Here is a 16156-nt window from a genome sequence, read left to right as displayed (position 1 = left end):
ATGGTAAAAGAAATTATTTTTATGGCCAGGGATTCAGCTCAATGGTTTCGCCACTTGCATCGCAAACATGAGGTCCCGAGTTTGATCCCCGGTACCAAAAAAAAAAAAAGAAATTATTTTTATATATTGGGTTTATGGGTGATTCTTTTCTTTTTTGTCTGTATTGTTTAAATTTTGCCCAACAAATATAACTTTTTGTGATAAGAAAAAGGGGTTATTAAGGTGTTATTAGTCTGCTATTAAATAGCTATAAATTTAGTTTTCTGTAAGGATTAGCTTCTTCATCTGAGAAGTAACAGGCATTTAAGTAGTTTCAGATTCCTTCTAGATCTAAAATTCCAGCTCTAATATTTTATGAAACAAAGGAAGTTGAGAAGGGAAAGTGACAACTTTCCCTCTTCCCTCTATCACCCACACAGCCCAGAAGAACAGCAAGAGCTCAAAAATGCCTGGTGTCTGGTCACCTGATTAGTGAAGATGGTATATTCAGCTCAGGTACTATACTGCCTTCAGACAAGCTTACTCCCTGCTGCCTGTACTAGGAAAAAGTTCAAATTGAGTATCACAAGAACCAGTAGTGAAAACAGTCCTTCCACTTGCTCAAGACTTCTGGCATTCAAAAGTTACTTTATACACCCAGCCCTCAGTTTCTTAATCTATGTAATAGGAAAACTGTGCTCTTTACTGTTCTAAAACAGTATAGATCAACAAGTGATTTTACCAACATAAAGCAAGTATTTATTAACTAGTATACCAGTAGATAGTACTTTCCTGGTATCTATTTTAGGTAAGAAAGTCCAGTAGCCATTTGAGAAATTTCTTTGAAAAAATGGGCAAGAGCTGACTTTCATTCAAGATGACAAACTACAATGGTAAACTACTGGTTTCCAATTGAGTATGTAAGTAAGATATTTAACATCTTACAGCAAGTAAAGTTTTAAAAGAAAATTTTAAAATCATCCACTGTGGGAAAATCTGTGTAGAAGAAAGACTTTTTGCTGGCTAGGAATTCTTTCTTGGATAAGACTTGCTCAAGCAGAAGTACACTGAAACCCATCTCTCTTGCCTCTTCCCTTCTTTAGGAAAGGCACCAATGGGAATGCAGAACGAACAAGCCAACCTACAACCTTGAGAGATCAATGTACTAAAAAAATCTGTATGGAGAGGAAATTGACCAAAGTTCAACAAAAAAACCTGGCTAAGGAAAGGGAGACATGGGAATGAGCTTGAGGTCAACAGAGAAATTTCTCAGATGAGATAAAAAACAAAATCCTCATCTTGTGCAGTAATAGGTGGATGAGTCCCAGAAAACTATGGGATCTGCTTTAGGGCAAGTGGTTTGCTACAGGGAAACTCTAAACAGTAACCTAAGGTTCCCAGCCATATGTAGGACACAACGAAGCACCAGATCAACATGATTTAATTCACTTACCTCAAAAAAGAGGCATTAGGACCTACTAAAAGGGAGTAAGAAACAGAAACAGCCATATTCTCAGCTTCCATGAGCAAGATGCTAACTGGGCATTGGGATCCTACACAAAGACAAAGGCAGAAAACAGGTTTTGTCCATGGTTACAAGATGTGGGGTACCATCCAGTGGCTGCTTGGCAAGAAAGACAGCCCTACACACTGACGGAAGCACTGTGAATCACTGGCAGATGACAGAGGTTTCAGGCTACCTAGGGAATCCAGAGAAGAAAGCCTGACTCTGTCTCTTCCCAAATCCCCAATATACCATTTCTGGCCAGACAGAATCCTGAAATAGTAAGAGAGGGCCATCTATCCCATATACTGCCATGTTGAGTTAGTATAATAGAAAGCACTTGCCTCTTTCACATCTTCAAATGCCTCACATCACTGACATAACACAGGACAAACCTTTCTATCTGGATTATAACTTGTCTTCTCTATTAACAGTATCACTAAAGGTAATGATTCAAAAATTAACGAAATTTAAACGCAGCACTAAAATCAAATTTAAAATGAAAGGAATTACAAACATTACTATAGAAAGGATTAATTAACAGCTACATGTCATACAAAGATTATGTACCAAAACTGTCATGTCCTTTCATGTATATCTTTTTAAGTATAAGACTCACCTTTCAGATTAGATCGACTGGCTGGCCTCCCTACATTATTCCTCTGGTGTTTGGCTGACATCCGTTTCATCTGGCGAGGAGTGCTGGGGGGAGAAGTGCTGTAAAGATTTTCTGTATTTGTTTCATCAGAAAAATACTCTGGATCTGACTCAGGACTCTTGCAAGCTGAATCTCCCAATATGCACTCTTGCCTATGAAAGACAATAAGTAAACATTCAGCAACATATTATGTGAGTTAAAATTCAAAGTCAAATTACTTAATTTTTTAAAGAACTCTTTGTAAGACTTTTCTTGTATGTATCTTCAGCAGAACTTTTTTTCCAAAGGAGCAAGAATACTGGTTGTAGAAAAAAAGAGAGGTAAAGAAAAGATAAAAATGACAGTGATTGCTGCCACTCTTACTCTGAACAGGAATATAACTGGGTAGAACTGATATGCTGTTTCTAAAGTATATAGACCTATTTTTAAATCAAGTGAAGTTTACAACAAAAAAAGTAAAGATTAAGGGGAAAAAACAATAGAGGACTAAAAGATTCAAATCAGACAGTACAAAAAACGGATTTATGTATTAGCTGCTGACAAGCTTAACTGATGACAGGCACATTCAGTCCTGCCCCAAACTTCAGAGCCTCATCACCACACCAGCACCACCACCACAAGGGCAAAGACAGGGCAGAAGCAGAACAAGAACATTTCATTATGACCCAAGCAGAAAAGCACACAGGACTGACACAAAAAGTTTGGCGGGTCAATTTTTCTAAGACTCTAATAGAATAGACATTACATATCTACCTAACAACACTGGGCACTTAAAACGTTTAAGACAGACACTTAAAATGTTTAAGACAGTAAATTTTATGCTAATGTGTATTTTAACACAATTAAAAACCTGGAAGGGGGGCCACAGTGCACAGTAGAGCTCAGTGCAGGGATTGAGGATGCTGTGAAAGAAGAATAAATCACTTTTCACTTTCAAAATGCAACTAACTCTTCATTAACTTTTTCTTTGAAAATATTGCCTATCAATTCTCTATCTCCAGCTAGTTTCACAAATAACATCACTATTGCAATAAAGTTCTATTTTTGAAAAATTAGTAAAATAAAATTTAATCATAGGATATTATCATTATGTACATCTAAAATGTACCATAAAATTAATTTTTAAAAATTTAGTCATAGAAACAGAGGGCAAATACAATTCTGAAACAATGAGCTAGAAGGAATCAATCATGAAATTCTTCCCAAATTGTATATCATCATAGTGTACCTAATCCTGAATATGCTTTATGAAATATAGTTCATATTTTATGAATATAACTCCATACTATATCCAGCAGTTTCCTTCCTGACATTTTATACCTTGTCATAAAACCAAAGCTAATTCAAAACCATGAAAAAAACCCCACTATAAGATATATGATACTATTCTTAAACTACACAAAACTTTAGAAAATAATTATCTTCTGAAAAATAGAAATTCTGCAGAACTACACAAATTTACATCACTAAAATTTATTTTTAAAAAAATATTTGAGAGGTCAAAGACTTTTTTGGGTTTTTTGGTACCAGGAATTGAACTCAGGACCTCGAGCTTGCCAGTCAGGCGCTATGCCGCTAAGCTACATCCCCAGCCCCGAAGACTGATTTTTTAAATTACTGTACTTTTTAAAGACTGTTTTAGATACTTTATCATGCACCTACACACTCCCAAATATATGTGCACACAAGTAAGACATGCAAGTTACATGTCCCAGAAGCTAACTAAAACAAGCTAAACTACTCAAAAATTAGAAATAAGGTTTAAATGCAGCTACCTATTCAGGTGGCTGTACTCCTTAAATAAAAGTAGAACAAATACTTGTACTAATTCTACAGAAGCTGGCAATCTCTTATTTCCAAATCTGCCATCTCTTACAACAGCTAAGATATGTCTATATAATTTCACATTGACAATAAACAGAAGCACAATGAAATGAAGATAAGTACCGTCATAAACATCAAAATAAGACAGCATAATACATTTCATCCTTTCTTACTCATTATGCATCACAGAAAATGAGTTAGGAAAAATGTCATGTGGTGCTACCAGGCTCTACTTATAATTAACATGAATTTTATGACAGGCATTACTCCATGGTGAAACTACACATTTTGTACTTTCTTAAAATTTACTTAACTTAGTCAAGATGGTACTCACTCTAATTGGAAACATTATTGGTTTACATTCCATCCAAATAACAGTAACAATTAAATGTTAGAAAAAAATCCAACTTTATTTAAAGGATTTTTTAAAAAGTCCAACACCCAATAAATACAATTCAAAATGTCTGCCATCCTATCAAAAATTACCAAAGACACAAAGAAAATATGATCCAAAGAAGGAGAAAAGCCAACATATACAGACCGGAAATGACTCCAGATATACCTGAATGAAAAATATTCTGACTGAAATAACAGCAGATTAGATGTGGTACAAGAAAGCACCAGTGTATCTGAAGATATAGCAATACAAACAATCCAAAATGAATCCAAGAGAAAAAGACTGGGGAGTAGGACAGAGCCTCAGCACTAGTGGGACAACATTAAGCAATCTAACATACGTGTTACCGGAGTCCAAAACAAGAGAAAGGAGGCACATAAAAAAAAAGTCTGAAAAAAGGGCTGTACAATTTTTATATATGAAGAAAACCTTAAATTCATAGAGCCAACAAGCTCAGTGAATTTCAAGCAAGAGAACTATGAAGAAGGCTACTCATTTTTAAGTATGCATATGACAAACAAAATTGCTGAAAATGAGTAATGAAAAAAATCTTAAAAACAGTCAAAAGAAAATAACAGTTTAGAAGCTTTAGCTTGAAAGTTATACATATTAGGGGGAAAGATATTAAGTAAATGTTTATTTTTTATTTTAAAAAGTTTATATACAAAATGTAGGAAAATAAATACTAGTGGTTAAGTTCAAAAGAACTCACATCATTTCAATTAACTAACCATAAACATTCAAAACCTCATTCTGTAATAGCTCATGTGAGATGAGCTAATGTGGTCAGTTGACTGACTCAGAATGTTTACACAGATACCAATTATTTTGGATGAGGAAAGTAGTACGAGGTCTACATCACCTCCCTTGAAACATATGCCTTACTTGTATTTAAAAATATACAAATGTGAACTGTCTTTCTGGTGCTAAACTTCTGGCAGTCAAATAAAACAGTGTTCACTCTTTTAACATAAAACCCTGCCTAAGTACCATTCACTTTGCACTAGAATCTGGCTGAAGGAATTATGTCTTGAACTCAGTCCAAGGGAGTTTGTGTAGTTTTTAAATGAGAAATGTGTAGAAAGCAAACAAGACAAACATTCAAATAACTTAAGAGTTAAATAGCTCTGCTCTGACGTATTAGGTAAACCAAATGGTGCCTATAATAGCTCATCTGTAAAAAGAAGTTACATTAGGGTATATTAGATAAGTTCAAAAACATCTGTGGTTCCTGCAAAAGCCTTTAGGTTTTTTTTGGTTTTGTTTTTGTTTTAATTCATTAAAAGTTCTTTAGCAACATCCTTAGAAATAAAGAGGTATTTTATTCCCTTATGAAGTTCATTATTCACTTGTATGAGGTTCTTTTCTCTACCTCCACTTTCCCATCGCTCTATTCTCTATTATATAGTAATTCAACAGAAATTTCTGATATTGGGGGAGATGGACAAGAGGCAGGGACAAAGGGAGTGGATTTGGGGTTTCCTTTATTAAAAATCTGTAGAGTTGTTTGGCTCTCAAAACTTAAAGGGAGCTAAATTGAGTTTGAAGATGAATGGTTCAAATTTCAAGAGCCAATATACTCATAAATTAGTTGATCTTTACTACCAGACAACAGTTGAACATTCATTAGCTAACCTCCAACTGAACTGTCAAATCTCAGCTCACTCGGCTATTACTATGTAACTTTTGCATTGATTCCAGGCACAGGGTCTCTGCAAACCTAGCTCACCTTGAGCGCTTTTCAGGATAGATACTTAGATTTTTTTTTTAACCAAAATTCATCTTTTTTAGACAAAGGTAGATTTTTTAAAGTAAATGGTTTTATTACTATCTCAACTACAACTGAGGTTCCATGCAAGCTGCCCTCTTAACCACAGTTTCTTCCAGTGCCCAAAACAGTCCCTGACAGATTATGTGGCAATAACTACCTATTGATGAACAAATTCATGAGTTAAATAATTTTATTTTTGAAACTTTAGATTTAATCATCATCCAAATCCTATTAAGATACAGTCACCAAAAAAAAAAAAAAAAAAAGATACAATCACATTTCATTTTTTAGAATGCATTTTTTTAAAGGTTCCAAGAATTAAAGATAATTTCTGGCAACAGTATTGCATAAGTGATACTATAACCCTAGATGTCAAAAGACTATACTGACCAAAAAGGTAGCAATGGGGTATGGTATAAGCAATCATTGTTTTGGAGTCAGATTAACATGGACTGAAATTCCTATGCTCCCAATTTATTAGTAAGAATACAATTTTTTAAGTCAAGAATTACATGTTTTCTTACAAACATTTTCATTACAATGTCTACTGGTCCAATCCCTCTGGACATGCAGTTGGCCAGTTAATTAAAATGTATATACAGGTATTAAAAGCAATAAAAGTGAAATATACCAATAAAAATTTAAATATACTGTGGTGGCTGTTACTTTGGTGGCCTTTGATGATCCTGGCCTCTTGACTGTCATATCTATGTATTACCATCTCCTCTTGAATTTGTGATGACACAGTGGCTGCTTTAAATAATGGAATTCAGCAAAAGTGATAGTGGGCCAATACTGGGCCTAAACCTTAATGAAGCCTACTCTGTACCATGGGAGAAACTAGTCACAATGGAAAAAGCCCAACCCAGCTAGGTGGAGAGGCTGAAAGGAGAGGGTAGCTAAATCTTTCTAGTTGAGCTCCCAGCTAATAGCCAGCACCAACTTGCTAGCCTGAGAGCAAAGCTATTTTAGATCTTCCAGTCGTCCCAGTTCCAAAGCCAACACCACAAGAAGAAGACAAATCACTTAGTACCATAAGAGATAAATAGTTTTTATTTAAAGCCATTAAGCTTTGGTATGGTTCATTAAATTGTAATAAATAACTACCACATATACAAACCTTATGTAACATTTTGTTTTCACTTAATTTTTTTTTTCGGTACTGGGGATCAAACTCAGGACCTTGCGTTTGCAAGGCAGGTGCAGTGCCACTGAGCTAAATCCCTGGCCCTGTTTTTACTTAATTTAAATCCATGAAAGTTTTAACTAATTGATCACTACTTTGATGAGAGCTGCAGCCCTGTCTTGTAGTTGATGAAAGTGTCAAGCCAACTTTGTGGCATATCAAATGTATAATGCAGTGTCTGTAATTTCCATTTTCTATTTCTTTAAACTAGAATAAGAATTTAAATATTATGTGGGGCAATTTTTCTGCATTTTTATGATTTTTCTTCCTACAACTAACAGTTCTCTTCTACCACTAAATTGATGGCAATTTTTTGGCATACAACTCACCTATACTGAGACTTTGCAAAGCATTTCAAATTAGTTTATGTAGAAGCTACACAGATTTGTATAAGTCTATTAAATTATGAGATTACAAATTAAACAGTAGAATAAACCTATACAGTACAGATGTAGGAACAAAGCAGGAAATCTAGATAAGCATAGAGTTCAGATGATAGGAACAGAAAATCATGGCTATTCTATTAAGTAGCCATAAATCACTCATGATGGTGTGAGCATCAACTGGTTATGTTTTATAAAAGAAATGACCTAGACAGGGTCAGTTCTTGGAAAGACAGATGAGTTGATTAGGACTGCCTGATTTATTTCTTCTAGTATAAATCCTGTGTTTCACTCAGTTTATATAAACAGATTTTATCAGTCTTTAAGAAGAACTAAACAGAATGCATGAAGGTAAAAAACAATATACAGAAGAGACAAATCATCTCATATAGATAAACTTTATCATCATAAATAAAAATTAAAGCTTTATAAAAATATTTTCAGATGAGGCTTTCAGATCTCTTATAAAACCACATAAACCTAACACAATGCTCTAAAAAACTCAATACTAATTATTCTTCACTTTTTGAACAGAAGACTCTCTGAGAAGACTAGGAAAACAGAAGCTTCAGGCATTCCAATACTCATTATACAACAAAAGACAAATGTTATGCATAAAAAGATAAACATAATTATTACTTTTGCAATTTTGTTACAAACTACTGCTTACTTTAAAACAGGGATGTGCTTTATTTTTTTACCTGATTTAACAACTCCAAAAACTGTGAATTTATCTATATTTTCATCTAAAACTGAGAATAAATACCAGGTCATGTGTACAAACTAGCAAGAAGAAAATCAAAATTGCCTGAAAAACTCTTCTTAGGTGTATTTGCTTATACCGGGGCAGTGTGGCAGGGAGCTCAGGTGGGTGTATGTCCCTGAAATACAAAAAGTGAACATCATCACTCTCGCAATATCACTGCAGATTTATTCTACAATGAAATGCCAACCAAAAATATTCAAAAGAAAGCAACAGAAAAGCAACAATTCATTTAAAAGGTTGTTTTAGGTGTAACTACAGAAAACTATGGGGTTATGGTGGGGAAATGCAGAAGATAAAACAAACATTATGTCAAAGCTGGGAGGAAAAACAAAGGGGGATTGTGCCACTGGCATACAAAACATTAGCCAATTTAAAGAGCCACAAATGCTTAAAACTTTAAAGGTAGCAAAGAATGAACTGTGATCTCTGAACAAGTCTCCTTAAAAATGAGAAGATTAAAAAATTTTCTTACTCAAAACTGAACTTATTTGTAGAAAAATGTTTTATACCATGAATTTGTACAGAAAAAAAAATCCAGATAACTTATATTTCCCTCTCAAGGAGGTGGAGTTTCACTCTCTGCCATTAAGTTTTAAGCTGCCCTCTCAATGACTTACTTCCAAGAGGTAAAGAAAGAGGAAAAGAATAATTTTATAGAGGAGATATTTGACAAACTCTACATCAGACAGGTAGGTAGGTAATCAAGGCCAACATCATCAGTGCTGACTCATGCTGGCAGCTCATGCTTTTGATTCCATATGATAAGAAGAACATTGCCTCTGTGGTCTGCCTCCCAAAAACCCATAACCTCGGTGAAATCGTGAGAAAAACACCAGACAAACACAAATTGAGGGATATTCTACAAAATAGTTGGCCAGTGCTTCAAATAACAAAGTCACCCAAAACAAAGAAAGTCTGAGAAATTGCAAAAGCAAAGAGACTTAGTAAGATATTACTCATGTGGCATCTGGATGCAATCTGGGAATAGTTAAAGAAACTGTATTAGGGGAAAACAGATGACATCTGAATAAGGCACCCTGTTTAGGCAATAATAATATGTCAATACTGCATCATTAGTTCTGACAAATGTACACAATAATGTCAGACTAACACTAGAGAAAACTAGGCATAAGACATAATAGCAATTCTCTGTACTATCTTTGCAACTATCTCTAAATCTAAAACTATTCTGAAATTAAAAGTTTAAAAGTTTACCTATAAATGCCTGAAGTTTATCTTTATGGCAGAGTAGTACTCCACTGTGCATGAATACCACATTTTCTTTATTCATTCGTCTGTTGACAGGCATATAGACTGTTTCCAAGATTGAGGTATTATAAACTATGCACCTTGAGACCATAATATTAAGAGAAATAAATCAGACCCACAAGCTTAAATATCACATGGTTTCAGGCCGGGGATTTAGCTCAGTGGTTCCGCCGCCTGCCTCGCAAGCTCAAGGTCCTGAGATCAATCCCCAGTACCAAAAAAATAAAAAATAAAATATCACATGGTTTCTCTTATATGAGAACCCCCCCAAAAATATAAATGAGGAGCAAAACAAAAGATAGACAATAACGCTGCCTGCCCTGCAAGCACAAGGACCCAAGTTCGATACCTGCTACCAAAAAAGACCCCGTAAAAAACAAAAAGATAGACAATAGCAAGTACGAAGATTTTTTTTTTTTTCAAATGGGAGGAGGAACAAGAGATGGAGGGAGGGGAAAGGGGAGAAAGGGGGAGGAAAAACGAATGGGAAAAAAAAGAATTGAAGAAAGAAAATGGAAACAGCTTTTGCAAATGGGAAGGGGACCAAAAGTTGGAAGGAACAGGAAGAGATGGGAGGGGCAGGGGACAAAAAAAGAATTAAGATATGTTTTGTTCAAGTGCCAACTCCCTATGACAAATACAATTATTATGGACTGCAAAAATGTATTAATAAATATGTATATAGTTTAATTAAATCAACTGAATGGCATTACATGAAACAGCTCCATGAATAAATTTGGTATAACTATACAAGTAAAAAAGACAAAGAGCCAAGACTAAATTAAAACATGAAAATAATTATAAATTTAACCAATTCTTCATAAATACAACTGATACTTAATGATTATAAAAAAAATTTCTGAATGGTAGGAAAGAAAATGTCATTTAAAGCAATGACTCCCAAAAGATTCCCCAACTTTCTTGTTAATACAGATTTCAGAATCTTTGACTAGAAATTCAAAATGTCTAGCAAAGGGCTCAGAAACATTTATTTTAAAACATTACAAGAGCATCTGATCCACGGATCAGTGCCATAAACAGTCTGAGCAGCTATCATAAACAGTGCATTTTGTTCCCATCTAAACCAGCTCTGCTCTTTATGTTCATAGACAAGTAACCCCTCCACATCCATGAGCTGGGTGAAGAAGCTAACCTCAAACTGCTGACTCATGGCTCTGGGTCAGCCTGATGGAAAGCCATGTGCGCAGCTAGCTCTTCAGAATATGATATTTAAAGGCCTTTAGGAGGCATATGTGCAGTAAGACATTTATCTTTAGGTATTTATGGAAAAATTATTTAGGTTTTCCAAACTTACCATCATGATAATGTTTTGTTTTAAAATAAATATAATTTCCTTAAAAAGGAATTTTTTTAAAGAAAAAAGTAAATAATAAAATAGGTATTAAAAGGACAGTCTAAATTATAAAGGTGGTACATTTATGGTAGAAGGCTGAGAGCTACTGTGCTAAATTCCACCATTCTTTTTTGATAAAAGCAGGGAGAGAGAAAAATATGAAGAGTCAAAAAGCAATGGTCAAAGCCAATGAAATAACATCAAATACAAAAACAAACTGAATTTATATTTTTAACCAGCTTTATAATTTTTACATGGTAATAAATAATTTTTATTGTAACAGTTTAATTGCTAGTATCAGTGAGTACTGACCATCTGCCAGGCACTATGGTATACAGCATATATAAATAAGCTCAATCTTTACTAGAAATTGATGGAGCCATTTAGGGAAGGACTAGCCCAGAAGATTTTTTTTTTTTTTTCCATTCCAGGGACTGAACTCAGGACCTTGCGCTTTCGAGGCAGGCAGTGGAACCACTGAGCTAAATCCCCAGACAAAAGATTACTCTTGCTGATGATGCAAGGCACTCATCATCAAAGGTCTGTTAACTACTAGGTACCCTAGCACTCTGTTCATGTTGCCGAATGAGATCCAAGGACCCTGCAGGAGCTGGCACAATTCATGGGTCACTGGGTAGGGAAAGGGCTACTGAGGTAACTTAGCTAGCGCTCAGCATGAAAGTGTGTATGCCAGAACTACAGTCCTGCTCTAACTCCAAAGTCAAAGCCTCTCCCATCATCACCTCACCACCACACATCCTAGGACAGGACAACAGTTCCACCCTCTCAGTGGCAGACACAGTGCAGCACAACCTGTGGAAGAGGTCTCCACTAGCTAGAGAAATAGTGTGAGGGACTGAAAAGAAGATGGACTGGTAGTTCAGGGAGCTTCTCCTCTGGTCAGTTCTAGCACTCACATCTCTAACCACTCTTAAGTCAAAATTTGCTCACCTATAAATGAAGGTATTGGCCTGGATACAACGTTGAATCTAAATTCAGGCCTAGGAGATCTAGTCTGGCTTTTATTCAAATTAAGAAAAAAGAATGGGCATTTTCCCTGGGTTACTGATTTCTGCCAGACAGAAGGTCTAAACTAACCATCTCTCCTTCAGATAGCTACTTACCTTACCTACCAAGAAGTATACCCTGCCTTATGAGAATGCCAAATTAGGGCACATTTAATAGAGCACTCATCATGAGGCCGGTGTCTCGGCTTATTTCATGTAAGCTGGTGTATGCTGACACCTAAGAAGCATAACACTACCCTCAAGAGGGACAGAAAAACGGGTCTTTTAAATTTTGAAATAACTTTTTTTCCTACTGAGAAAAGGATTTTTTTAAGAGATGTTAAGTTTTTTTTAATGTATGCTATTTTCTTTTATTGATTTTTGTTTCTTGGGTTTTATTCTAATTATTTATGTTTGAATATACATATTTACTGTTTCATACCACACTGTGTGCGCATGTGTGTCACTTTATGTGATTAGCCCCTTGAAGGCAATACCCTTTAATACACTCCTTCATTCAACACTGGCCCTACTAGACAAGGGTGCTGGGTTTTGAGGAAAAAATACACTACTGAACAAGAGCATCACCATTCCTGCCCTCCTCTTGGAGCTTTCACATATGGAGAAAACTCAATACTCAACATATAATCAAACTCTCTCTCTCTCTGAGCACAATTAATTCCTCTTCCTTTCTCTCTCTCTCTCTCTCTCTCTCTCTCTCACACACACACACACACACACACACAAACACACACACACGCAGAGTATGTGCCTAGTATATGCAAGGCTCTAGGTTCAATCTCTAGTACCATACAAAAACAAAACAAAACTCCGTGGAGCAGGATAGGCAGAGAAATCCAGGGCACCTGAAGCAGCAACAGCAGGCAGACATGTTGGGCCTTTCATCCTAGTAGAAACATGTGACCTCTGGAAGGCATTAAGGAGAAGGACATGTATGAATCTATTTTCCTTTTCAAAGGATTTGCCCTATCACTTTATTTCTTCTTTGGTACCAGGGATCAAACTCAGGACCTTGCGCTTGCGAGGCAGGCCATGAGGCCCATCATTTTAGTAGACAGCTACACACAGTCTTCTAATTGCTCTGATTTTTCCCCACATGAGGTTTCTTAACCACAACCATGTATCACTTAATGCTAGAAGGGATGTGCTCTTAGAAATACATCATTAGGCAAGTTTGTTGTACGAACATCATAGAGTGTTCTTAAGCAAACCTAGGGGATATAGGTCACTCATTGGATGTGGCCTCTTGATGCAATCAAGAGATTCCGTACACAGTAGATGCATGAGGCTGCGTTCAGCATAACATAGTATGCTGCTCTATACTATACTTTTTCTAATAAGCAGGAGTATAATCTAAAATAACAAAAAATATAGTACCATAAATAACCCAGTCACATAGTTGTTGACATCAAGTATTATGTACTGTACATGACTGTATTCCAATGCTTTTATAGGACTAGCAGCACAGTGTTTCCAGCATCCTCACAAACACAGTCATGAACCAGTTATGTCACTTAGCAACAGGAATATTTCAGCTCTTTTATAATCTCATGGGACCACCGCCCCATATGCAGTCAATCACTGACCATAAGGTCTGATCCAATGCATGACTATACTTAATCTTAAAGTCAGCCTAAACAGCTATTCTGCCTACACTATTCCAAAAGCAGGACCAATTCATTTGTTGGTAGCCAACAGAAGGGAAAAAAATCATCAACTTGAGAGGAACAATGCCTTCAGGAACTACAAAATCTTCAAAACTGGCAAGTTAACAACTAGGAGGTAAAACATTACCCAACATGAAACACATAAAGATACACACATAAAGTTTATCTCATGAAAACTGTAACTTTCCTACTAATTAAAAACTATGTGGGGCCGGGGATTTAGCTCAGTGGTTTTGCCACCTGCTGCACAAGCGCAAGGACCCGAGTTCGATCCCCAGTAACAACAACAACAAAAAAACATGTAAATTGGGAAAATTTTAAATGGGTCAAGAGATTTTAGAAGAAAAGAAGCTCCTATTTTTAATTGTATGGTTTTCCTCACTAAGAAGGACATAATTGCTAACTGTGGCTGAAGAGTTAAGGACAAAATAAAACTTTCTGGAAATGTGGGACCTAGAGGCCCTCTGTATTCCAAACATAAATACCATAAATAGAAAAGAAATGTCACCAGGACATAATTAAGATGTACAAAATACATCAATATAAAAAATAGGTAAGATATCAAAATTGTACTACTTTATATCTCAATTAGGGAAACTATGAATTCTCTGAAACTGAATGTATTTTATTTTTTAATTTTTTTTAAATTTTATTTAATTTTATTTATGTGCATGTGTCTATTTTTCTGAGTCAAGTCCATAATCTTCCTCAAATTCTCAAACGCAGTCTGGGACCCAGAAAAGGTTAAGAAGCACTGACCTAGACAATACTTACCACACACTTAGCAAAGTTCTCTTCTCAAAATATCTATCTCATCCTGACATGTATTAGGCACTCCAAGGATAAATATGTCAGATGCACAAATAATTCAAAATCAGTGCTTGAGCTACAAGGTTACTGTCACATAAGCCAAGAAAGGAGACACCTTTACTCACCCTCATGCGTAGGCTTTCCACAAAAGCATTTAAAATTACATAGATGTTAGGAAGATCACTGAACAAGATAATTTTCAATGTTTTATAACTCTCTTATCTTTATATTTAGAATCACGCTGCCCTTAATATACCCTATAAAGTTGGCTAATTAAATAATCAAAAGATGAAGGAAGAAGGAGAAAAGGGGCAGGGAGGAGACAAGAAGGGGAAGTAAAAAGAATTAAGATGTGTTATTACATGTACTAAATCCCATGATGAATGTCATCATGTACTGCAAACATGTACTAACAAAAATTAAAAATTAAAGAACCGAAGAATATAAACTTAAAAATAAACATTTATAAAGAATAGTTAACTAGGGGGCCGGGGATTTAGCTCAGTGGTTCCGCCGCCTGCCTTGCAAGTGCAAGGTCTTGAGTTCAATCCCCGGTAAACCCCCCCAAAAAAAGAATAGTTAATTTAAGAATTAGAAAAATCCTGAAATGGTTCATAATCAAAACTAATAGTAAATATAACAAAGGTAAGGCCATTTCAAAGGAAAAGACTTTTTGGTTGAAAGGGACAGTGTTTCTATAAAACAATTCTACATGTGTGAAAGCAGAAGAAAAACATTAGAATAATATTATTTACAAAACTAATAACATGGGTGGGAACTAAGAACAAGGGATTTAAACAGTGATTTTGCAGTGCTGGCTTTGTTCAGTTCATCCTGCTTGGGATTCATTAAGCTTTGTGAATCTATGATTTACATTATTATTCAAATTTTAAATACAGTCATTATTTCTTAAATTTTTTTTTCAATTCTCCCCTTTCTTTCCTATTTCTAGAACTCAGTATCACATGCTGACTGCTTAGTCCTATCCCACAGGGTCACTAATGTTCTGTTCGACTTCTCCAGTGTTTGTTCGTGCTGTTCTACACTTTGCAATTTCCATGCTATGTCTGTAAGTTCACTAATTTATTTTTCTGCAGTGTTTGCTGTGTTGATAATCCCATCCAGTGTACTTCTCATTTCAGATATTATATTTTTCATCTTAAAAAGTTCTATTTGGATCTTTTGTGTATCTTTTATTTTTCTCTAAGATTCCTATTTTCCTTTAGATACTAAAGATGATTATAATTATTTTTATAGCTTCTGCTACCTTGCTTATATTTTACATTTCCGGGATTATCACTATTAACTGATTATTCTCTAGGTTATAGGTCATATTTTCCTGTTTACTGGAATACCAATTTTTGATTGGGTATTGGACATTATGAATGCTATCTGGACTTTGCTGTTCTCTTTTAAAGAGTACATATTATATATAAAGCTTTTTTGTATGCTGTTAAATTATTTCTAATTCTTCTAATCTTTTCAAGACTTGTTTTCAAGCCTGGTTAAGGTTACTTCTAGAGGAGCCTTTCTCTTAATAGTAGTTTAGCCTCCTTGCTA

At 35.3% G+C, this 16156-nt stretch overlaps 1 protein-coding gene across 6 annotated transcripts in view; it reads right to left on the bottom strand.

The window, feature by feature from the left end:
• Map3k4 (mitogen-activated protein kinase kinase kinase 4) overlaps nt 1-16156 on the bottom strand; it is a 114100-nt gene that overhangs the window by 77064 nt on the left and 20880 nt on the right. For all 6 annotated transcript variants that reach the window (XR_015441581.1, XM_004868994.3, XM_013067161.3 and 3 more), the window contains exon 2: nt 2103-2293. Coding sequence is in view for 5 of the 6 variants with exons in the window: in XM_004868994.3 (XP_004869051.1) it covers nt 2103-2293 (191 nt within the window). In the remaining variant the exon portion in view is untranslated. The remainder of the gene's footprint in view (nt 1-2102; nt 2294-16156) is intronic.

This window comes from Heterocephalus glaber, unplaced genomic scaffold, assembly GCF_053883595.1.
Source record: "Heterocephalus glaber isolate CG9 unplaced genomic scaffold, H.glaber_assembly_v1.0 deba00001523, whole genome shotgun sequence".
Classification (NCBI taxonomy): Eukaryota; Metazoa; Chordata; class Mammalia; order Rodentia; family Bathyergidae; genus Heterocephalus; species Heterocephalus glaber.
This window is presented reverse-complemented; position numbering and strand designations above follow the sequence as displayed.